Genomic DNA, 23,268 nt, shown 5'->3' on the forward strand with positions numbered 1-23,268 from the left:
TTTATTTTTTAGGTTGAAAAACATAATGGAATTTGTTTATTTTTATATTTAAAGGAAGATAATAGAAACAAACTACTTTTTAAACTATAAAAACTACTTTAATTAAAAGATATCTTTGGAAAAGAACATAGATATAATGCTGAAAACTGCAAAAACTCTAAAAAACATTATTTTTAAAAAAAAAACTAGTAAAGTTTTATATTTATCCAATTCAACGCAAGTTAATTAAATATTTTAAAAGTTAAATCAAAAATTTCTTAGCTTAGTTCATAAAGTTTTATATTTCTTAAATAAAAATAAACCCCATGTTTAAGCCAAGGGTTAAAGACGATCTCAAGCCTCACTTTTCAAAGTCAATGTCGGTAATTGACGTTACAGAGTGCAGCCACAGAGAGTGCATTGCATTTAATTCACAGTTCTGGGTCTTTGTTCGGATCAGTGGAATATATACTGGGTGGATCGTGGAGCCAAAATGTCTTCCATATTGTAAATTCTTTATGCGCCGAGTCGTTTATCGCGCGAGCATCGATAAAATTTATTGGACAGGCGCCTCAATAGCTCCAACGATGCTTGAAATGGAATGAATTTCTTTGGAGCTTTATCTCTGGGCTTGTGGCCTGTGTCTGGTCTTTGGATCGGTTTTCCCTGAATTGATTCGCACACATATATCATGTTCAAACATACATACATACATATATGGGGTGTGGGGCCTTTATCTTGGTCGGGGGTAATGAAAATTCGTTCCGATAATTAATAAACGACAAGCTTATATCTGTTTCAATGAAGTGTTTTCAATGTCAGAGAGCCAAATGGTCTGCAATTAAAGATTATGCTATCCCTAATTTCAGTCGATTTTATAATGTAAGTGGTTCAGAAATTGCCAAAAAGATTATATTTAAAGGGATTAATATTTTATTTCTTTATAAAGCCTCCCGGTTAGAGAATTTTATGATTAAAAATTTCAAAAAGTAACGATAAATCTTAGAAAATACAAAATTCTTTGGCAACTCTATCGGTTCGAGTCTCTGCTAAATATCAATAAGCTAATGTAAGAACCCATAGATAACATTTAACAGCTGTTAACATTTATTTGACAACTTGTTAACACTGTTGACAGACTTACCAACACTTCTGCCAGGCTGACGTCGCGATGTGGTTTTTTTCCGGCGTTTTCTTAATTTTATTACTTAAACTTTTGCAGCCAGGCTCTGCCGGCGAAGTGGAGGTCGTCGGCTGTGGCGGTTTCATCAAAAGTCATGCCGAAATCGATTTTTCCAAGGTGGAGATCAAGCTGTAAGTTGCCGCTCCAATTGAAAGCAACGACGGCCCTCTTCTGATAAGATTGGGCGCATGGTGGCAGAGCCGCTAATTGAATAATAAATTAACCCGTATATGTTTAACCTAATTTCCACAGCCTGACTAAGCAGGGTTCGCTGAAAGACAAAACCGACTGCTCTCCCTCCAATGGATACTACTTCCTTCCCATCTACGACAAAGGTGACTATCTGCTCAGTATTTCCCCGCCGCCCGGCTGGAGCTTCGAGCCCGAACAAGTGGAGCTGAATTTCGACGGAAAGACCGACGTGTGCAGCCAGGGTCGCGATGTAAACTTTGTCTTCAAGGGCTTCGGCATTACCGGACAAGTGGCTCTGGCCACCGGCGGCGGTGCACGTGACGTGGACGTCGAATTGCGCTCGGAACAGGGCGAAGTCCGTCGCACCAAAACCGATTCTACTGGTATTTTCTCCTTTACTCCCATTATTCCCGGGAAATACGTGGTCAAGGCTTCGCATGCCAAGTGGCACTTCTCCAAGGCGGAGTACAACGTGGTGGTGGTTAGCGGCAACACCGAATTGCCGGCTAACTCGCTTGTGGTTTCCGGATTCGATGTTGTGGGACGATTCGATACCAGCTCTCAGTTGCCAGGCAATCTAGGCGTGGCCCTGTACAAAAAGAAGGGAGTAAGTTTAGGATATTACTAAAATATGGATAGTTTTAATATATTTTTAATATTTTTTTCAGCAATCTCTTGTGCCAAAATGCGATAAATCCTCCACGGCGCCTGCTAATAATAATAAGAACGACTACGAATCTGCCGCCTCCTGCTTCACGCAACTGGACAAATCAGGAGAATATATTTTCAAGAATGTTCCCTCTGGAAAATACCTCCTGAAAGCCATCAACCTCGACTCCAAGCTGAAGCTACACATGAGCCCCGAGTTCCTGGAGCTGGAAGTTGGCAAGGACACGTTGCAGTTAAAAGACGAATTTAAAATCACTGGCTTTACGGTTTCGGGCCAGGTTTTCACAGCCGTGGGCGGAGCTCCGTTGAAAGGAGCTCTCGTAAAAGTAAATGGCAAGAAAGTGGCTGAAACCGACTCCCAGGGATCGTACACTTTGGAAAACCTCAAAGCAGGCACTGTGAACATTGAGGTGGAATCACCCCAGCTCCAGTTTGCTCCTCTGCAAGTGAAGGCCCAGATAAACACCGCCTCCCTGCCCTCCATTGCACCCTCGGCCTACGAGGTTTGCGGCAAGGTGGTATCTCCGAAATCTCACTCCGTGGGACTGACCAAGAGCGGTTCCACCTTCCACACGACTGCTACCACGAAACCTGAGAGCGGCAGCTGGTGTGCCTTCCTGCCTGTGGGCAAGTACACCATCGAAGTTCTGACTACGGATGCGGACAAGGCCTCTGGAGTGCAGTTCTTCCCGGTGCAACAGCAGACGGAGGTTCGCGATGCTCCCGTTAATGGTATCACCTTCTCGCAGCTGCGTGCCAAGATCCGTGGCGAGCTTCAATGTCTGCCCGATGCCACCGGCACCTGTACATCCGCAGAGGTTACCCTCCAGGCGCTAGATGCCACCGGACAGCCCACTGACAACAAGTGGAAGGCCAAGGCCCACCGTAAGTATTTGGGATGATAAGAGCTCGGAAGAGCTATAAATTTCCGAGTGATAAGACTCCTAAGGGGATTTTTTTTTGAAGAACTACAAGAATTCTAAATTTAAAATAATTTTAGGTGGAAAATATGTCTTCAAGGACATGCTGCCGGGACCTTATGAGCTGACAATTCCCCAGGGAAATCTCTGCTACGAATCCACACGCGTTTTCTTAAACGTGGCCTCGGCCGAGGAAGATGCTCCTCCGTTTGTGCACAAGGGCTACGAAGTGTCCATCATATCCAGCCATCGGGCTTTGGTAGGATCATTCATAACCTTAGTCAGAACTTATACTAAAGGTTCTTTCATTTCCCAAAGATGCGCTACACCCACATCACTGGACCATCTGACGCTAAGCCCCCAACGGAAACCCTGAAGATTGCCTCTGGCGTTAACACCTTCTGTGTCAGCAAATACGGAAGCTACGACTTCAAACTGGAAGGATGTCACACCTATGACAGCACACTGCCCACCAAGTTCATTACCCCCGAACCTGAACAATTGCAAACCTTGATCATCAATGCTGTTGCCCACAAGACGGGAGTTCGTGTCCTGTCCACGGAATCTTCAGCGGAATCTATTAAACTAGTCCTCGAGTCAGATCAGGGCACAGAGGTCATAGTACCAGTGGCTGAATCCACCAAGGTTGACGGAAAGTTTGCCTACCGGTATGACACCTTCCTGAAACCAGAGCAGGTCCTGCGGATTACCCCCGTCAGCGATGTGTTGCTTTTCGCGCCTCAGGTCAAGGAGATTGTGGGTGGCAGCGATTGTGTGGACATTGTCTTCAACTTTGTGGCCACCAGAGGCCTGATCTTGCGCGGCAAGGTGGTACCCGCCATTAAGGATGCCAAGATCACATTGTCCTTCCCAGATCAGCCGGAATTGGAGAGCCTTGAGGTGCTCACCTCGGTAACCGGAGAGTTCAAGTTTGGCCCCATTGACGAGTCCCTGGCCTTTGACCTGAAGGCCGAAAAGGAGTCGTACGTTTTCAGCGATTACAACCGCCAGTCGGCGTCGTTCAGTGCCCACAAGCTGTGCGAGATCTCAGTGGTTGTCAAGGACGAAGCTGGTCAGCCCCTCAACGGAGTGCTCCTTTCGCTGAGCGGTGGCGAGAGCTATCGCAAAAACCTGGTCACCGGCGATAATGGCGCCATCAACTTCCACTCGCTCTCCCCATCGCAGTATTTCCTACGTCCCATGATGAAGGAATACAAATTCGAGCCAAACTCCAAGATGATTGAGATCAAGGATGGCGAAACTGTGCCTGTTACTCTGGTGTAAGCTATGGTCTGTGATAGCTTTGGTTCTTTCCAACTAATCCCTTTTTCTTTAATCTAGTGGCAAGCGTTATGCATACTCTGTTTTTGGAACCGTGACCTCGCTGAATGGCGATCCATTTGGAGGAGTGAATGTCCAAGCCATCGCCAATGAAGGCTGCCCCCAGCAGCAGGAAGAGGCTACCAGCGAGGGCAATGGACAGTACCGCATCCGTGGCCTGCAACCTGGCTGCAGTTACTCTGTTAGGGTGGTTCCTGACAAGGAGACTGTAGACCGCTCTATTCCCGCCGAGCATACCGTGTCGGTGGGCAGCGAGGATGTGCGTGACATCAATCTGGTGGCCATAAGTCCACTCAAGATTGTGGATGTTTCGGCTCGGGTGACGGCCACATTAAACGATCACTACAAAACCCTGAGAATTGTGATGTACCGCAAGGGCAATTCAGACTCGCCGGTGTTCTCCCAGAGAGTCGGCACCCCGGTGAACCCCAAAGCCAAGTTTAATCCTGGCATTACAGTGTTTTTCCCGCGCATTCCCTTGGACGGCAAGAGCTATGTGGTAGAACTGCAGTCCACCCTGTCCGACAAAACCTACACGTACAAGCTGCCATCGGCCTCGTTTGTGGCGGATCGGGGATCCGTTTTCGTTCAACTGGACTTCAAGCCAGAAGTTCGGGCTGCCGAGGCCGATCTCAACCAGAATTCCATCTCCGCGCTGATACTTATCGCCCTTGTGGCCATCGCCTTCTTCAAGCAGGACCTGGCCACCAGTTTCCTCAGCTTTGTGTGGGCGAAGCTCAATGACGTGGCCGCCGAAGTGGCCCAGCGCCAGAAGAGCAAGACGCAGGTGCGCAAGAACGAGCCCATCAACCAGCGGGAGATCGAGCAGATGGCCGACCAGATCAATGCCATCAAAAAGAAAAAGACCAAGAAGATCTAGTGCATTAGTCGATAAATTCCGAGTCCTTTAGTCACATTTTGAGGTATTCGCGCGGGTATTCAATCGATTTTCTATTTCCATGTGAGATTTTTTAACAACGCCCCCTCCCCCCCTTAATTTTTTGTTTTGAATCGCATTTAAAAATAACTTTTTGTAATATTTTAGTTCATATTTCATTGATGGATTGAGGCAAGTTTATTTTGTGTGTTATTCCCATGCTAGGTTCCTTCTTCACTCTTATAGCTAAAATAAATAAATATAAATACATAGATTAATGGAATTTGGTGGCTCTACTGCATCAGGATGTGCTCGGCAACGGAGCTGAGCTTGCGATCGCCCCGGCGCTTCCTCAGCTGGGCGTTTCTCCTCTCCGCTTGCAGGTTAATCTCGTTCTGGGAGTCCTCCGCCGCGGTCTCCTCGGTGGCAGCCTCCTCCTCCACATCCTCGGTTTGATGGGACTCCGCCTCTGGACTCTCTTCGTTCTCGACAAAGATGCACTCGGGATTAACGGCAGCGCACTCGCCAAAATTGGAGGCTCTGGCCACTGGGTTGCGGGCATTGGTGTACTTCTCAAAGAAGCCACGACCCACGATGCGGAAGGCCATGCTGGTCATGGGGTTCAGCTTGGAGCGGAACTCCATTTCGCAGACGAAGCGGCGACGGCAGGCCTTGGAGTCCAGACCCAAAAAGGCGAACATGAAGTCGGCGATTCTGGTGGAGGTTTTTGGGAAGTCAAGGCATGTTCTTATAATTTTTGGAAACTCCACTACTTACTGCTCTTCAGCTGGCATTTGGCGGGCTACGCTCTCTGAGATCTCCTCGTCTACAATCTCAACCTGTCCCTCCTCCTCTGCCTGCTCCTCATCCTGCATCATTTGAGAATCATCGTCAGTGCTCCGCCTGCCACGACGACGCACATCAGTGGGACCAGTGGGGCCGGTGGGACCCTCGCTATGATAATCACCATGGACATCCGAGGAGACGATATCTGATCCTGCATAGCTGCTGTAGCCGGAGTAGGGCTCAAAGCTGGCACTGGAATCATAGGAAGTCGGGCCCTCATAGTGATCGGAGTGGTCGTGATCCAGAGAGTAGGGAATGTGGTCATGGTGGCTGAAGGATGAGGGTCTACATGGAGAAGCCTTTGATTAAAATCTTTGAAAAGCCGAAAACTTTTAAAAACCACTTACGGATGATCCAGAATAATCTCCTGATTGCACCTGGAGTGAGGCCAGAAGTAGCGGAAACCCAAGTAGATGGCACTGCCCACAAAGAAGGAGACAATCACCACTTTCACCTTGATCCAGTAGGCGATCGCAATGGGCCACAAGTGGCGGTCTAAAAATATAAAAATAGGAAAAATTAAATAATTTTCCATTGCATCAGAGGCGGACAACTTTCACTTTCTGCTCTGGGTATTCTACATTTTTTAAAGAAGACCAATATCTTTTGGCCAAGACTGAAAGTGAAAAGTGTTAATTGATCGCAATTCGTGATCATCCAATATCATCTGGCTGGGGATTTGAACCCCATCTTAGTATGGGGGAAAACTTTCCAAAGAAAGTGGATTGATGGTACACGCCCCAGAGCTGTGATTATCGGGATCGGATCGGGCAAACAATCAGTATTCTGGTAATAGTTACCCGCTAATTGTTATATAAATTATGCTCCACTGATAACACCTGGATTATTGCTGTTTAATCACATGGTGTAGTAATGGGGTTAGTGATAAAAATTAGATAAGGTTTACGTTTACTTTAAAAATCTTTTAAAATTGTGATTTCTTAAAAAAAAAGAGGGAAACTAATTCTTTACTTACACCAGAACATATGATGACGATGGCGACGAGTACGTCCCTCGAACTCCATCAGCTCCCGGCCCAGGTTCTCCCAGGTATCCTCAGGTTGGTTATCCACTTGGGTAGAAGGCTCCGCATTTTCCGTCTCCTCGCAAAAGACCAGGGTGTAGTAGAGCACCAGGAGCACGGCTCCATACCAAATAGTATTCTTATGCATGGTTATAGATGGTTATTTTTGTCTCCGAAGTTGAAGATTAAAAGCTGGTATCCCTTTAGCTTTGGTAAGTCACTGCAGAACTGAATGATGCAGCTTGGAGCTGCGGACCGGGCTTATATACCGATCCAGTCCCAAGTTCAGGGTGATAATTAAAAACACTGTTGTGGCTTTGCGCGCAGATTTTCACACATGCGTAGAGAAGCCGGCACCGGTGATATGACGAACTCGAATTCGAACTTTTTAATGCTCAAAGCATGCATTTGAAATTTCTTTAAACTAGTGCAATTTCACTTTCTTAAGTCGTGCTTTGGTTTCTAGCCATATTTGACGTTTATGTAAATTAATAGCGATTATGAAACGCAGGCCTGGCTTAGCTAATTGTTTGATGGCGTTTTTTTGTTCAGAATTTCAAATGTTATGTAAAGTGCGCGCCAAACTAGCAGCCTGAAAGTTCTTAAAAGTTATCGAAGTTGCAGGGTGTCATCGCTAATGAGTTGAATGTAAACATTCTTCTTAGTTTTTGTTAAATGCCGGTTTTCTGAATTATGTCAAGCCTTACATCGAATGATATGGATACAAATCCTCCTGCTCCGGATCCCCAGGCGCCAATAACGCGCAAAGGCTTCCTGATTTCCCTCAAAAACAGTGGTACCCCAATGCCAATTCCCGAACAGAATCTGGTGGGTAATCCACGTCAGATTTTCTGATTCTTTGATGATTTTAATCCATTATTTTTAGTATGGACGTTGTCGGCCAGTTTCGGAATTCGAGAAACTTAACCGCGTGGGTGAGGGCAGCTATGGCATTGTCTGTAAGTAGAACCACTGGCGGCAATGGTTCCATTTAATACAAACAGTATCTCTCAGACCGCGCTCGTGATACCCGCACCAATGAAATTGTGGCCCTGAAGAAGGTTCGAATGGACCAAGAGAAGGACGGCCTGCCTGTCAGTGGACTCCGTGAGATAATGATTCTTAAGCAGTGTCAGCACGAGAACATCGTTCGTCTGCGGGAAGTGGTTGTGGGAAAAAGCTTGGACAGCATCTTTCTGGTAATGGACTTCTGTGAACAGGATCTGGCCTCAGTGCTGGACAACATGTCAAAGCCATTTACCGAGTCAGAGGTGAAGTGCATCACCCTTCAGGTTTTAAAGGCCCTGAAGTATCTCCATGAACGCTATATGATCCATAGGGATCTAAAGGTTTCCAATCTTTTGATGACCGACAAAGGATGCATCAAAGTTGGTAAGTGAATGATAAGCTATTCCTCGATAAAAATATTAATTTGTACTCTCTCTTAGCTGACTTTGGTCTGGCTCGCATGTATAGCCATCCTCCCAAGCCCATGACTCCTCAGATGGTGACATTGTGGTACCGTGCACCGGAACTACTCCTAGGCTGTCGCACTCATACAACCGCTGTGGATATGTGGGCCTTTGGTTGCATCCTGGGAGAACTCCTGCTGGGGAAACCTTTGCTGCCTGGTAACTCAGAGATTGCCCAGCTGGACATGATCATTGATTTGCTGGGTGCTCCCTCGGAATCCATTTGGCCTGGCTTCTCGGAGCTGCCCGCCGTGCAGAACTTCACTTTGAGTCAGCAGCCCTACAACAATCTCAAGACCAAGTTCCACATGATAGGACAGTCAGGCAGGAATCTCCTTAACATACTGTTTATTTATAATCCCAATACAAGGGCCACGGCAGAGGAATGCCTAAGCAGCAAGTACTTCTTGGACCCGCCTCAAGGTGAGCTTAGCACCTAGTTTTAATGGATGCCTCTCCTAAAATTCTCTTGTATTCACCAACAGCATGTGACCCCCGAATGATGCCCACTTTCCCGCAACATCGCAACGCTACATCTTCTACACAAGCTCCGGCAGCCGCCGACATTCCCATTTCCGATCTTCTAAATGTATTCATCAAGCGCCAGCGCATGGATTAAAACGTTAACGAATTTATTGAGAACATTATGCAATACGATTGGGAGAAACTTTCTACAGGTATGGCCGGTCCATGGGCGTCTTCTTCGCCTTCTTGTCGCGGGCACGAGGAAACCATCGGTTCTTTGTGGTGTGCGTCAGCTTCATCAGCTCCTGCCGCGACACCTCTGGATGTTTCCTGCCAAAGGCTTGCATCGCAGTCTTCAAAGCAGTTTCCTTGATTACTTCAGAGGTTTGGACATCGGCGATCTTGGGCAGCGGTTGGGTTTTCTCGTAGGGGAAGGGTGTATCCGGGTGCCATGCCACTATGGTGCGGCCGTTCTTAGTCACCGCCACCGCCTCGACCAGGCTCTTGCCACCGACAGCATTGCGGTTGATGGAACTCGAGGAAAATAAACGAAAACCTGCGTATAAACGTGCCGCTGACATTTTTACACCTAGTGATGGCACGCACGAACCGATAACATAACACCTAGAAGTATGCAATCTATCGGAATCGGGTTCCACCCGCTTAGCTTTTTTCTTTCAAGCTTACATTTTTGAAGACTACGAAATTAATCAATAAAAAAATAAGATTCAAGATTCAGAAAACGTTTATCTTTGTTTATATCAGACTATTTGTTATAATATCTTCTCATTTATTTAAGAAACCGCGATAAGATTTACCGATAACTTCTGTTATCACTTCCAGTTACTTTCCAATAAATGATATCAGCAGGCGAGGCGTTACTCATTCCATAAACAGCTGTTCGGCATTTGAAAATCAAACTGGGAGCCGAGATGTGGATTGTGTACGCTTTGGTGGTACACGTACTGCTCCTGGGCTCCATATTTGTGATTTACTTCCGCTCGCCGGTGATCACGGGCCTGAAGCCGCAGAAGGAGCTTTTGTCGTACGGGCTGGAAGCTCCGGCGAAACGTCTTGTGCTCATCGTAACGGATGGATTCCGCGCCGACTCATTTTTCGAAAACAACTGCGCTAATGTACCGCACTTGCGGGAGATCTTTACGCGTGAGGGCTTGGTTGGAGTATCCCGAACCCATGTGCCCACAGAATCACGCCCCGGACACATAGCCCTCCTGGCCGGACTTTATGAAGATCCTTCGGCGGTGCTGCGCGGCTGGAAGAAGAATCCCGTCGATTTTGATACGATCTTCCATCGAGTTGAGTATGCCTACTCTTGGGGAGCCGGGGACATCATTGACGTGTTTGAAGGACTGTCCAACGGCAAGAATAAGCACTTTCGAGCTTACACCCAGCATCTGGACTTCTCGCCTGGATACGAAACCTACCAGCTAGACGATTGGGTCCTCAAAAAAGTTCAACTTCTGTTGGAAAGAAAAGGAAAAGTCTTACAAAGTGTCAAACCTGTGATATTTTTTCTTCATCTTCTGGGACTGGATACGGCCGGACACGTCCACAAACCTGGGACACCGAAGTTCCTCCAGAATGTGGAAAAGACTGAGCGTGGCATTTACGACATTTATCAAGAGTTCGAGAAGGTGTTTCCTGATAAGCGAACCACCTATTTACTGACTTCTGATCATGGAATGACCGACTCTGGTATGTATTCCAATATCTTAGTGGATTACTTTTAAGTACGTGTATATTACGCTTTCAGGCTCCCATGGCGCTGGTACGCCGCACGAAACAGACACCCCATTTATGCTGTGGGGCGCCGGGGTTTCTCGGGTAGCCCCCCATCCTGGTCGGCGTTTCAATTACAACGAAGGAGACAAACCAATGCCCCTGCATGAGGTGGAGCAGGCCCAGCTCACGCCTCTTATGTCCTCCTTGCTTGGCGTTCCACCACCAATGAACAACTTTGGTATGCTGCCCGTTGGCTTCATGAACGTCAGCTCGGAATACGAGGCCACGGCTGCCCACGTCAATGCTCTCCAGCTCCTGGAACAGTACACGAAACTCCAGCAGCAGCACATGAAAGGACTCTTTTCGAAGATATTACCCGAGTTCCGGGCTCTTTCTACCCAGGCAATTGGACGGTACAAAGCTAACTTTCTCACATTCCACAAACGGAGGCAATTTTTGGACTCGTTGGCCGCCAGCCAATTGGTTATGTGGGAGGCCTTGGAGGGCATCGATTACTACCACGGCTACTATCGCAGGGTTCTTCTGCTGAGCACCACCTTGACGTTTTGTGGATGGATCTTCTACTTGTACCGACTGCTTTCCAACAATCGAGCTAGCTTATTGGAGGCGACACTGGATAGAAGCAGCCGGTTGGTGCGACTGAGCCTGGGAAGCGCATTTCTCATCTTGGTACTGTTCCTAATAGTGCAGCGGGCTCCGCTAGCTATATCTTTTTATCTACTGTTACCGCTGCCTGTCTGGTTGAAAGCTCTGCAGCCAGGAAGTCCCAAAGGATCCACCTCTGCCAGCCAGAACGTGTATAGTTCCCTAACCGGTCAGACCACAAAGTGGCAGATTCTGCTTATCATCGGTTGTGCCGAACTGATGGTGTTTACCTTCTTTGAGCGGCGACTGATATCTTTGGGCTACGTGGCCTTCGCCTGCTACAATGGATGGAGCAACTTTCCAAAGAAGTCCACGGAGTTCTACACATGGCTAGCTCTGGTATTGGTGCTGGCCTGCTTTCCGTTGCTCCCCATCCCTGTTGGCTACCAGAATCGATACCTTTTGCTGGCTGGAGTGATTCTGATACTCGCCAACGCGATGTGGTCAGCGGAGAAGAGAAGGAACTACTACAGCAACCACACAAAGTATTTAAACTCCTTGATCCTAGTCAACACCATGGTGTGCGCCTATCTCCACACCAATATGATAAACATACCCGTGCCCCTGCAGATTGCCAGCTGGCTGTTCCTGGGCTATGCCTTCATCTCCATTGCGCTGAACAAGGAGACGCGACTGGAGGCTCGTCTGGCTCAGATCGGATTCAATTTGGGCTCACTATATGCCACCCTGTGCACATCCTACGAAGCAATTTTCATCCAGCTGCTCATCATCGAGCTGGGACTCTCGCTGAGTGCCCAGAACTCGCTGGAGGACAACTCTGTGCTCCGCCTGGCGTTCAGCCTGCTCCTCTACACATTCTTTTCGTTCTTTGGAACCGGAAACATTGCCTCCGTCAGCTCCTTCGATCCCAACATTGCCAGGTGCTTCCTCAGCCACTTTGCTCCGTTTGTGATTATGGGTCTGGTGCTGCTGAAGCTGCTGCTGCCGGTGGTGGTGCTAATGGCTGTTGTCTATGCCCAGAGCGAGTTCGTCCGCCAGCACGAGCAGCAGATCTTCATCTGCCTGCTAATCATCTGTGATGTGATGGGCCTGAACTTTCTGTTTTTGGTTCGCAACCAAGGCTCCTGGCTGGACATTGGCTCCTCCATATCCCACTTTGTCATCATGGAGGTGACCACACTGGTACTCCTCCTTCTTGCCTATGCGGCCAAGCTGCTACTGCACCTCATTCCCTGCGAGGGAATTGCGTCCAAGTTGCGTTAGAATTAAATTTTTTAAATTATTTGTAAATTAATAAAAAAAGAGGAAACTATAAGCTAAGCTTAAACATTTATGTCAGATAATATTTACAACACTAATTAATAATTAGTAACATACACATGTAAATCGTAGAATCTATATGCTAGGAATGTGTGTGTGTCGATCAGGGTGGATTGATTTCCTTCAAGAAGTATTCTAGTATCTCCTCAAGTTGGTTACAATCACAATTTTATAAAAGAAACTATATTTTCTTTAAGGAAATCCCTTATTTAACTCATTTTTTAATTCATTTTTAAATTATTTTAAAAGAAAATCGATCCACCCTAATGTGTGTGGTTGGGGGTGTAGTGTGTGTATGTTTTGTGTGTGTCATGGCACAACGACATCTAATGAGTAGCAAATAGCAGCAGCACATATCGGGGAAACGGTCTCCTCCCGTCCTCCATAAACTAATCTTTCAGATAATGCTCCACCGGATTTAATCCTGTGAGTTTCGAGCTGGCCACCGTCTCATCTGAAAACAGAACCACAAAGATTAACTGGCTATCTTCACACTCTACTTGGGATAATCACCCACTTGACTGTGCCGGCTTGGCGGTGGTGGCCTTTTCCAACCGCGGAGACGATTCCAGACAGTTGAGCCACTCGGCCAGTGAGATCTTTTTGTCCCCATTTGCGTCGCAGTAGCGGGGCATCTTCTTGCCACACCTGCGCAGGTGGCTGTGGATTGGAATGGAAATTAGGAGGATCAGGAGGGAGAGCTTCAGGAGGATCTCTAAGCTTACCTGGCACTAGTGACCAAATCTCGAAAGACTTTCCACTCGCGACGCTCCCAGAGTTTGTTCTTGTTCTGGTCCAGATAGACGAAGCTAAGAGTGGCTATCTGCTCATCCTCCGATTTCCATGTCGAGGCATTGGAGCTACAGGATAAGGAGGACACTTATTCATTGAAACTCTAATAATCTCTAAAATATGTACTTACAAGGTGGTACCGCTGGGCAACATTCTTGTTTTAAGGAAGGCCTTTAGATCCTTGAGGAACTGCGTCTTTCGCGGTTCAGTGCATCCCTTCATGGGTCGCACTACCACCTCCTCTTCGCACTGCGGTCGGGTGTTCTTCACCAATGTGCCGGAAATACTCTTTCCAGTGTCCTCGTTGACGCACCAGCAGTAGGGCGTGGAACTGTAGCACTGGATGCGTTGATAGCGTCCATCCGGCATGCACTCCGGGACATAGAAACGGCTCTTGCCACCTCGCTGGGGGTTAGGAGATTAGAGGAATAAGTGAGGATCTTTGTCTTTAGAAGACTCTTTTCTGGAAGAAACTTACAGCTTGTTCTTCCAAAGCCACGTCCTTATCCATCCAGCAATTGGGCTCACTTTCCGTATCCTGACTGGTGGTTTCCGTCTTGGAATTAAGCACTACAAGGATGAATTAATTATCAGTAAGGACATCTAAGGACCTTGGTAGTTTCGGTTAGTTTCTACATACTATATAATGACGGCATGAGAGTGCTTGAGTTTGGTAATCGAAATGCTGTATCGGTATCCTCGTCCTCGCCCTCGCCCACATAGCCAGAGTCCTCGTAGTTATCCTCGCGCTCTTCGCTACCACTCACATCCTCGGAGTATGTGGGCGGATTGCTGATGACATTGGTGTTTGTATGATCCCGATGGTTGCCATGAATGCGGTAGTGGGTGGATTGTGGAAGCGGACTGCTCGCCAGCATGTTCATGATGGCACTACCTGAGATGCAGGAGAATTGTTAGAGATAATGGCATGATATTGTTAGCTTCTCACAAATCTAATCCTAAAGCTATCAGTTCCACTTACGATTGATTGAATCGTTGGCCAGACAAGTGCTCCACTCCAGTCGGGATAGGTTATCGTCCTTGAAGATATCACAGTATTTCCCAAAGGCTCGTCCACATCTTCGTGGCTTGACAGACTAAGTTCCAATAAGGATTAATATTCAAGGATCTCCTACATCCTAATATCTACTAAACTCACTCTCTTGATAATCTTTTTCAGATCACGAAGTTCCTGGCGGTCCAGTTGTTGGTTACCATTCGAGTCCAGCTTCGAGAACTTCCAGTCCAGGACAGCGGCATCTGGCATGGATTGCGGACGACCCGAGTTCACTGCCTCCTTGCGAAAAATCCGCATCAAGTTTCTGTTGAAAGTGGCACGATCCGTTTTGTTGCATGTCCGCTGAGCCCCGCCGGTTCCCACCTCCGTGCTGCCCTTGGAGGCGGCTGCGGCGGTGTCCGACTTGAAGCCCATCTGGTGCAGGGCCAGACGACGCCACTTGCTGTTCAGCCGGCAACGCGGCTTGCCCCGACGGTTGCGAGTGGATTGGTCATCCTTGATGGGTCTGCCCATGCTGTCGGCACACCAGCAGTTGTTCTTGCCCATGCACTGTACGGCAGCATAGTTGCCATCCTTCCGGCACCTGGGGACAAAGGAGTTTGGGTTGCGGAGCTTCTGCCGGCGAGCATACTTCAAGGCCTCCAGGCAACCTGGAAAGAGAAGGATGTTAGGAGGACCTTTGTAAAGCTTAATCCTTACTACCAACCTTTACAGGATCCTAGATACTTGACGCTGACCTCTTGACCCCAGCACTGGGCCCGCAGCAGGTGGCACCGGGTGGGATAGGTCTGGCCGTCGGTGCCGCAGACGACACCCTCGTTATCATCGCACTCGCCCACTTTGGCGACGCAGGCGGGCAGCTTGATCTACGAGGAGGAGACGGAGTAGAAGGAGGCATCAGTCTGGGTTGCAGATATGGCTGGAGAATGGGCACCGCACCCCGTAAAATGATTTACTGCAGTTATGGCCAGGTCTGTGAGTCGCCAAGTGTCTCGGCTCTCAGGTCTCTGACTGGAATACGAATATGTTGCCAATGTCTGACGGACAGGCCAGATAGACAGGCCCGACTCTGCCCGGGTAATATGAAAATCAAAGTCGTCAGGCCCATAACTTGATTGGCATCGGCATCGCAATTCCCCCCCAAAAATTCGAACCAAAAATTATGGCATGTCGACCAACTGGCTATCTGGCTGGCTGCTGAGTTCAAAAATTCTTGTTTAACCCACAAAATCATATATATATGTTGCGTGTGGACTCGTGCATGTAAATCGTAGATATAAGTCTATATCTCTAACCACACACAGATCCCCACCAGTGGGGATTAACCATTCCATTCCAATGCAATGTCGCCTTTTGTCGCCAATTTGCTGTGCCAGCCCACGGATATAGTCATTTGTCGTGCTGATCGGACATTAATTAGATTTTGGTGTTTTATTAAAAAGTGAAATGCGTCAAGACATCTAAATGTCTCATAACTGAAACATGTTTTGGATAAGATACGAGGATACTAATGGAGGGGGTCTCTCTACACGAACTTTGGCAGAAACCATAAGTATTTGAGTGGTTTTTCGCTACAGTTGTACGAAATAATAATAAAGTATTTATAAGATTGATCATATCCTACATAATAGCTTCTAGTTTAAAGAACTAATGATCTAATCCGTAAAGTAAAGTAATTCTATTCTTTCCCTCTGCCCAAAGACATTAAATACCAGAAGCCAGTTAGATATGTTATACAATTATGAGAAGCACAAATAATACTTGTCCCAGTGTTATCTTCTTGCTTATATGTATGTACATACATTGTATACACATACCATATAGTTATAAAAATAAAAAAACAAATAATGTAGAATGTCTGTAAACAATTCGATTGCTTTTTGTGGCCAGAAAGCACGCGCTGCCTGGAAATAGGAGTGTGCAGGTGATTTTCGACTCCCGACTGGGTGCAGACAGATATCGGACAAGAATACATAAAAATCCACAAGCATATATGTACATATATTTGAAAAAAAAACCGAAAGCTTATAGGGGGCATATGGATATTGCTGCAATCGGCAGATCGGATGGCTGTTCCCAGAAATGGGGTGTAGGGCATGTGGTTAAGTTGTCAGAACATTTTCCATTCTATATCTTCCCCGATTCTCATCCGATTCTCAAGCGGAGTACCTTAAACAATTTGTGGATCGATTCTCCACCATTCTGCATCAAAATCCTGAGACAAAATATTTTTCAGATTTTTTGTCCATTTTTCCTGATGGGATCCCTTGAAAATGGGGGATTCCCCTATAGGGCCCACAGTGATGGCTATATCTTTCCCAATTCTCATCCGATTCTCAAGCGGAGTACCTTAAACGATTTGTGGATCGATTCTCCACCATTCTGCATCAAAATCCCGAGACAAAATATTTTTCAGATTTTTTGTCCATTTTCCTGATGGGATCCCTTGAAAATGTGGTTTTCCCCTATATGGCCCACAGTGATGGCTATATCTTCCTCAATTCTCATCCGATTCTCAAGCGGAGTACCTTAAACGATTTGTGGATCGATTCTCCACCATTCTGCATCAAAATCCCGAGACAAAATATTTTTCAGATTTTTTGTCCATTTTCCTGATGGGATCCCTTGAAAATGTGGTTTTCCCCTATATGGCCCACAGTGATGGCTATATCTTTCCCAATTCTCATCCGATTCTCAAGCGGAGTACCTTAAACGATTTGTGGATCGATTCTCCACCATTCTGCATCAAAATCCCGAGACAAAATATTTTTCAGATTTTTTGTCCATTTTCCTGATGGGATCCCTTGAAAATGTGGTTTTCCCCTATATGGCCCACAGTGATGGCTATATCTTCCTCAATTCTCATCCGATTCTCAAGCGGAGTACCTTAAACGATTTGTGGATCGATTCTCCACCATTCTGCATCAAAATCCCGAGACAAAATATTTTTCCGATTTTTTGTCCATTTTTCCTGATGGGATCCCTTGAAAATGGGGTTTTCCCCTATAGGGCCCACAGTGATGGCTATATCTTCCTCAATTCTCATCCGATTCTGAAGCGGAGTACCTTAAACGATTTGTGGATCGATTCTCCACCATTCTGCGTCAAAATCCTGAGACAAAATATTTTTCAGATTTTTTGTCCATTTTTCCTGATGGGATCCCTTGAAAATGGGGTTTTCCCCTATAGGGCCCACAGTGATGGCTATATCTTCCTCAATTCTCATCCGATTCTGAAGCGGAGTACCTTAAACGATTTGTGGATCGATTCGCCACCATTCTGCATCAAAATCCCGAGACAAAATATTTTTCAGAATTTTTGTCCATTTTTCCTGATGGGATCCCTTGAAAATGTGGTTTTCCCCTATATGGCCCACAGTGATGGCTATATCTTTCCCAATTCTCATCCGATTCTCAAGCGGAGTACCTTAAACGATTTGTGGATCGATTCTCCACCATTCTGCATCAAAATCCCGAGACAAAATATTTTTCAGAATTTTTGTCCATTTTTCCTGATGGGATCCCTTGAAAATGTGGTTTTCCCCTATATGGCCCACAGTGATGGCTATATCTTTCCCAATTCTCATCCGATTCTCAAGCGGAGTACCTTAAACGATTTGTGGATCGATTCTCCACCATTCTGCATCAAAATCCCGAGACAAAATATTTTTCAGATTTTTTGTTCATTTTTCGTGATGGGATTCCTTGAAAATGGGGTTTTCCCCTATAGGGCCCACGGTGATGGCTATATCTTCCTCAATTCTCATCCGATTCTCAAGCGGAGTACCTTAAACGATTTGTGGATCGATTCTTCATCATACTGCATCAAAACCCCGAGACAAAATATTTTTCAGATTTTTTGTCCATTTTTTTTGTCCATTAAAGAAAAATTAAAAACTTTTTCAAAAGATTTTCCAAATTTTTCTATTTTTGGAATTTCAATATTAAAGCTTTGGGAATGGGAAACCCCTTTTATTTCACTAAAACTACATCCCTGAATATGGGAATGTCTAATTGGGAATGCATATGACGTATCCCCTATCGATTATCTGCGTTTTAAATAGGGCTTTATCCCGAAAACGTGCCTGGAAATCGTATTGAATTTCTTGGAGCAGCAATGAACTTGGAGCACCCTGTGCTACCACCGCCCCACAACCTCTACCTGTCTCGCACCTTAGCTCCTTATCGCACCTTCTCGTTCGCTCCTTTTGAGTCACAAATTATAAACGGAGACAGCTCAAGGATTGTTACCGAGATAACGTCAAAATTATTGACTGACAGTTCTCACGGTCTCCCTGCAAGGAGCGGAGAAGGGCGGAGGCTGCGATAGGCTGCCAAGCGGGTGAAGAGGACGGGGGCCGAAAGAACAAGAACCGCACTTTAAATACTTTTTCACACTTTGTCATCATCAGCCAGCTTAGCATTGGCAAAAAAATAATAAAAAAAAAATGAAAATACCACAAAAAAAAAAAGCAGGAGCAGCAAAGGTAGGGAAAAGAAATCGCTTTTGACTTGTGACCATTTTGTGTTCTCCTTTTTTTTGTTCGCCTCCCCATCATTCCCCATCCTCGCCCCATCTAGCAACTATAGCTCCTTCTTCTTCACTTCTTCTTCTTCTTCTTATTCATTTCTGCAGGAACACGTTACTCTGTCGGTCAGATGAAACAAAAACAAAAATCAAGGTGGAGAACAGGTAAGAGGGAGAGGTGGTGGTCTGCTGCCGGCAGACTCTCTTTTTAGAGTTTGGCAGACAGCACGGCGGCGGACAAGCCGAAGAATCGTATTAACAAGAAGAAGACTACAATCGCAGCTTCTCCTTTGTCTGATTTTTTTTTTGGGCGAGAAGAGTGTGGTGGTTGCCTTTGATACCTGGAATATTCAAGTGTTTTCTTGGGATTTGAGAGCCGAAAGCTTTTCAGGGATTACATGAAATAATGTGGTTTTTCGATACTTTTAATTCAACTTTAATATTTTTAATATTTCAAAAAAATACTCACCGCTTGATCTTCCGTTGTTCCTGCCCCAAATATAACCCACAGCCAGGTGAGAAATAAAATGCATTTCGACGACATTTCACTTTTCTTTTCACCTTTCTCCCTTTATTAACTGTTCTTTTCGTTTATAATCAAGTTATTGTTTATTATTTTTTTTTTGTTTAGTTTTATAGCAAAAGCCGCAATTGCGCCTTTCGCATTATAGACAAATTTTTCAATTATACATGCCGATTGTATATTTGGCCAGCAAACACACACACACTTTTTCGCAAAGTCGCAATTTAATTTTATTCCCAGAACTTTTCGATTTACTTTGCCGCTTTTCGATTTATTTATTTACCGATTCCCGTGGTCTATTTATAGCCGGTATAGGTAGGTTGCGTCTGCATTAAGGTGTTTCGTAGACCAGATATCGTGTTTATATAATGCCTCTGGCTGTGTGCGATTTTTTGCCGCAGTTTCCGATTCGATGCGATTGGTTTGGATTGGATTGGAAAAGCGCCCCGAAAAAATACACAAAAAAAAACGTATATGGCCAAGCAAGAAAACTAAACCGATCGACGCCGAGTCCGAACTCGACTGCTCGAGTGGCCCACACGGGATTTGGCTTGGAGTGGCCCAAAACTGGCCGAGAGACCAAAAGACCGGAGAGAGACATAGAGAGAGAGAGCGTGAACCAGCCAAGCACGCTGCAGCGGCGGGTGAGAATGATGAGAATCGGGGGAGTGGGAGTGGGAGGGACAAGAGGTTGTCGCCAGAGTGTCTGGCGTGTCGCATCCAATATCTTATCTTTGGGACTTGGACTCCAAAAGACTGGACACGGCCAGTACGATACAGTGAAAGCTAACTAAAAAGGTTATACTTATGTGGCATTATAGAAATTTCTTTTTATTAGGATATATATTTTTATAAGGATTTAACTTTCAGAGATTTTTACGATTTTGGTACGATTTAAAGATATAAAATTTATGATATATAGTAGGGACCTAAAGTATCTACATTAAGACATAATTACATTTCAAAACTAATTCAAAATTATAATAATATTTGTGAAAAGAAATCAAACGAACTGACAAGTACCAGGTCTTTAAGGTACCATATTTTAGATACTACTACAGATATTCTGTATTTGTACTACAATTTTTTTAAAATAATAAAATAAAAAAATTTTTGTAATAAAAAACATTAAAAATATACCCAATAACCATTCCATTCCTATAACAAAAACTCTTCAAATAAAAAAAAAAACAAATTTTAATTTTCAAAAAAGCAAAAAATAAGACACCACATTCTTCTTATCTAGGGCTTACTGTATCGTTACAAAAAACGATCAGAAACCCAACTCACTGGCTTAGTGGATAGGCACTTGTGTGTGCGTGTGAAATTTATCTTCCTTTGTGCATCTCAAGAGGTTGCCTCACCAACAAAAACATCTAAAACAAAGCGGCCAACAGTTGCACCAGCTGCTCAGCCAGCGGGGGAGGGGTTGGCACACCGGCCGGAGGGAGGGGGGTCAAGGGAACGAAACGTGAGCAGTCGAGGGCCCAGCTCCTGTGATTTATAGAGCCGCTGGACAGCGAGAGGAGCCCGGTTGTTGCCGGTCTCCGATCTTGGGTCTCTGCGTTGTGGCGTGAAACCTGCCAGACAGTCTGACGGCAGCGATAACTGCCACCCCCTCCCCTTGACCACGGACCCCTGAAGGTACACCTCTCTCACTCCCCTGTACTCCCCCCATCCCCTTTTCCCACATACACACTCATACCTTAAAACCCCGCCAGTGCCTTGGCTTTGTTTCCGAATGTGCCACACTCTGTTTTGTGGTCTTTTTGGACGATCAAAAGTGCACTGAGAGAAATTAGGGCTTTATTTAATATATAATTTTTTTACATATGCTATTATGGAGGTATACGATTTTCCCCAAGTGTAGACATGACTAAAAGAAGACGACCTGCACCTGGAGATGCGATAGTGGGGGCGAGGTCGGGGTAAACTCAAGTGGCGTGGACTGGCAGACAGTATGACGCCAAAATGCAAGACAAGACAGCCTGGTCGATAACAAAGGTAAACAGGCAACAGCCAGATAGCCAGATATCTAGCTGGGCAGCCCATAAGGAGCCCAGGGTACGGTTCGGTCGGCCACGGTCGTGGGATTCGATCGGTATGGCATGGTACGGTATGGCTCAGCCCAACAGAGTTCAGAACCAGATGCAGATGCAGATACACAGATACAGATACAAGATACAGATACACATACGTAAACAATCGCAGATACAGATATAACTCGGTTGTATGCCCAACTAATCATTGTGTGATTCTTGTTTGTTTATTTGCCTGGCTTTATGAAGAGACTTTTCGGTAGAAATTATTTATTGTCGCCAGTATGTTTATGTATCTGACCATCGGAGTATCTAAGTATCTGGACAGGCAATGCGTCCCAGCAGTTAGCCAGAAATCAATAATCAAATCAGCGAATATTTTGGAGATTCAAACGGGAAATTGATTTTTTAGGATATATATTCGAGGGGATTTTTTGCAGAATTGGCAGATAGGAAAAGGGATTACAGGAAGTAGTTGTTTTTTAAGAAAATAACAGGTAAGAGGAGGGGATTTATTTCCTATGCTTATCTCAAAAGAAATACATATATTTCCATCGAATAGGAAGTACTTCAATACCGCAGAGCACAATGAGAAAAATCCCCTCCAGTTAACGCGTGTCCATGCATATTGAATTGCCACAAAGGCAAAGTAAGTCACCTAGTGGGAGTCCCTCTGCGGATTGTTTGCCCTGACAGATCCGTATAAATACCCATCGAAACCACGATCAGCCACAACAGTATCTCCACTGCAAATCCAACATGAAGGTAATCATTTTCCTGGCTCTGGCTTTTGTCCTGGCTTGTGTGGTTCAGGCTCAGCCTGTTGCCGACAAGTCCCAGAAGGAGGTCTTGGAGGTCCATACCCTGGAGGAGGATCTGCCGGAGAATGCTGATGTGCAGGAGCACAGTCGCCAAAAAAGAGCCACCTGTGATCTGCTCTCCAAGTGGAACTGGAACCACACCGCCTGCGCCGCCCACTGCCTTGCTCGGAAGTACAAGGGGGGATACTGCAACGACAAGGCTGTCTGCGTATGCCGCCACTGATTTCGATAAGGAGTTGATATTATTTAACTTTTAATTTATTGAGCAAATATATATTGCGTGTTACAAACAAATCTATTAAAATCGATCTAAGTTCTATGAAAAAACCTCATTCATTCACAAATTCTTCTATCTGTTATCTCCAGAGCTCCAGAGCTCAGAGGGGGGTCAGCGAAAAAGGGCACTTAACAATGAACTATTTTTGTTCAGAGGTATTTTTGTTGCATTTCCGTTTATTGAGGGTTTTGCAAAAAAAAAACAAAAATTATCACCGATCCACGAGTATAATATTCTCTTGTCACTTTACCGAGCAAACAGAATTACTAGACACGATCGACACTGCCAACAAACAAATGAAAGAGAACCCCTGATGGGGAAAGAGAGAGGTAGAAGTACGACACTTAATTAACACCAATTACAGGCGATCTCGCGAGACGAAATGGTTAATAAGAGTATGTAGAAATTAACGTTGGACGGCGACCGACTTGTGTTTTGTTGTAATATTGTTTAATTTGCGTTTTGCTGGTTAATGGCGGAGCAAAAATCCAACGAACCTTGTACAAGTAGTTTCACGATCGATTTATATGTGAATTTTTACTAAACATAAAACCATGTCTACCTATTCTGATTTTTCTAAACTATTTATCCGTCCGCGCACCGCAATGGTAGT

At 45.5% G+C, this 23,268-nt stretch overlaps 7 protein-coding genes across 8 annotated transcripts; 4 read left to right on the plus strand and 3 right to left on the minus strand.

Annotated features, from left to right (window-relative positions):
* Positions 1–1,113: 1,113 nt before the first annotated feature.
* LOC108119295 (BOS complex subunit NOMO3) lies at positions 1,114–5,435 on the plus strand. The gene is made up of 6 exons (XM_017232448.3): positions 1,114–1,293; positions 1,415–1,961; positions 2,023–2,908; positions 3,024–3,202; positions 3,262–4,223; positions 4,285–5,435. The coding sequence occupies exons 1-6, from the start codon at positions 1,151–1,153 to the stop codon at positions 5,162–5,164; spliced, it is 3,597 nt and encodes a 1,198-aa protein (XP_017087937.2). The 5' UTR covers positions 1,114–1,150; the 3' UTR covers positions 5,165–5,435.
* Positions 5,436–7,252, minus strand: LOC108119296 (uncharacterized). Its single transcript, XM_017232449.3, has 4 exons — positions 6,984–7,252; positions 6,355–6,502; positions 5,939–6,292; positions 5,436–5,875 (listed from the first exon to the last, which is right to left on the minus strand). Exons 1-4 carry the CDS (start codon positions 7,177–7,179, stop codon positions 5,455–5,457), a joined length of 1,119 nt encoding a protein of 372 aa, XP_017087938.2. The 5' UTR covers positions 7,180–7,252; the 3' UTR covers positions 5,436–5,454.
* Positions 7,253–7,661: 409 nt separating this feature from the next.
* On the plus strand, positions 7,662–9,148 carry Cdc2rk (cyclin-dependent kinase 10). Its single transcript, XM_017232318.3, has 5 exons — positions 7,662–7,859; positions 7,918–7,990; positions 8,046–8,423; positions 8,480–8,926; positions 8,989–9,148. Exons 1-5 carry the CDS (start codon positions 7,725–7,727, stop codon positions 9,120–9,122), a joined length of 1,167 nt encoding a protein of 388 aa, XP_017087807.1. The 5' UTR covers positions 7,662–7,724; the 3' UTR covers positions 9,123–9,148.
* mRpL42 (mitochondrial ribosomal protein L42) lies at positions 9,115–9,585 on the minus strand. Its single transcript, XM_017232319.3, has one exon. It carries the CDS (start codon positions 9,547–9,549, stop codon positions 9,175–9,177), a length of 375 nt encoding a protein of 124 aa, XP_017087808.2. The 5' UTR covers positions 9,550–9,585; the 3' UTR covers positions 9,115–9,174.
* A 249-nt stretch (positions 9,586–9,834) lies between these two features.
* Positions 9,835–12,658, plus strand: PIG-N (Phosphatidylinositol glycan anchor biosynthesis class N). The gene is made up of 2 exons (XM_017232419.3): positions 9,835–10,684; positions 10,743–12,658. The coding sequence occupies exons 1-2, from the start codon at positions 9,901–9,903 to the stop codon at positions 12,599–12,601; spliced, it is 2,643 nt and encodes an 880-aa protein (XP_017087908.2). The 5' UTR covers positions 9,835–9,900; the 3' UTR covers positions 12,602–12,658.
* Positions 12,656–23,234, minus strand: magu (SPARC related modular calcium binding-like protein magu). 2 transcript variants are annotated; one of them, XM_017232420.3, is made up of 11 exons: positions 23,218–23,234; positions 19,465–19,896; positions 15,175–15,334; positions 14,610–15,118; positions 14,433–14,547; positions 14,091–14,345; positions 13,929–14,020; positions 13,581–13,855; positions 13,384–13,518; positions 13,176–13,318; positions 12,656–13,112 (listed from the first exon to the last, which is right to left on the minus strand). In XM_017232420.3, exons 2-11 carry the CDS (start codon positions 19,537–19,539, stop codon positions 13,048–13,050), a joined length of 1,824 nt encoding a protein of 607 aa, XP_017087909.2. In that variant the 5' UTR covers positions 19,540–19,896; positions 23,218–23,234; the 3' UTR covers positions 12,656–13,047. The 2 variants fall into 2 exon arrangements, with proteins under 2 accessions (XP_017087909.2, XP_017087910.2); XM_017232421.3 differs by lacking the exons at positions 14,091–14,345; positions 23,218–23,234 and having other exon boundaries at positions 19,465–20,076.
* On the plus strand, positions 22,279–22,674 carry Def (Defensin). The gene has a single exon (XM_017232422.3). It carries the CDS (start codon positions 22,317–22,319, stop codon positions 22,599–22,601), a length of 285 nt encoding a protein of 94 aa, XP_017087911.2. The 5' UTR covers positions 22,279–22,316; the 3' UTR covers positions 22,602–22,674.
* Positions 23,235–23,268: the final 34 nt, after the last annotated feature.

The sequence above is a fragment of the Drosophila bipectinata genome, chromosome 2R (genome assembly GCF_030179905.1).
Source record: "Drosophila bipectinata strain 14024-0381.07 chromosome 2R, DbipHiC1v2, whole genome shotgun sequence".
NCBI classification, from domain to species: domain Eukaryota; kingdom Metazoa; phylum Arthropoda; class Insecta; order Diptera; family Drosophilidae; genus Drosophila; species Drosophila bipectinata.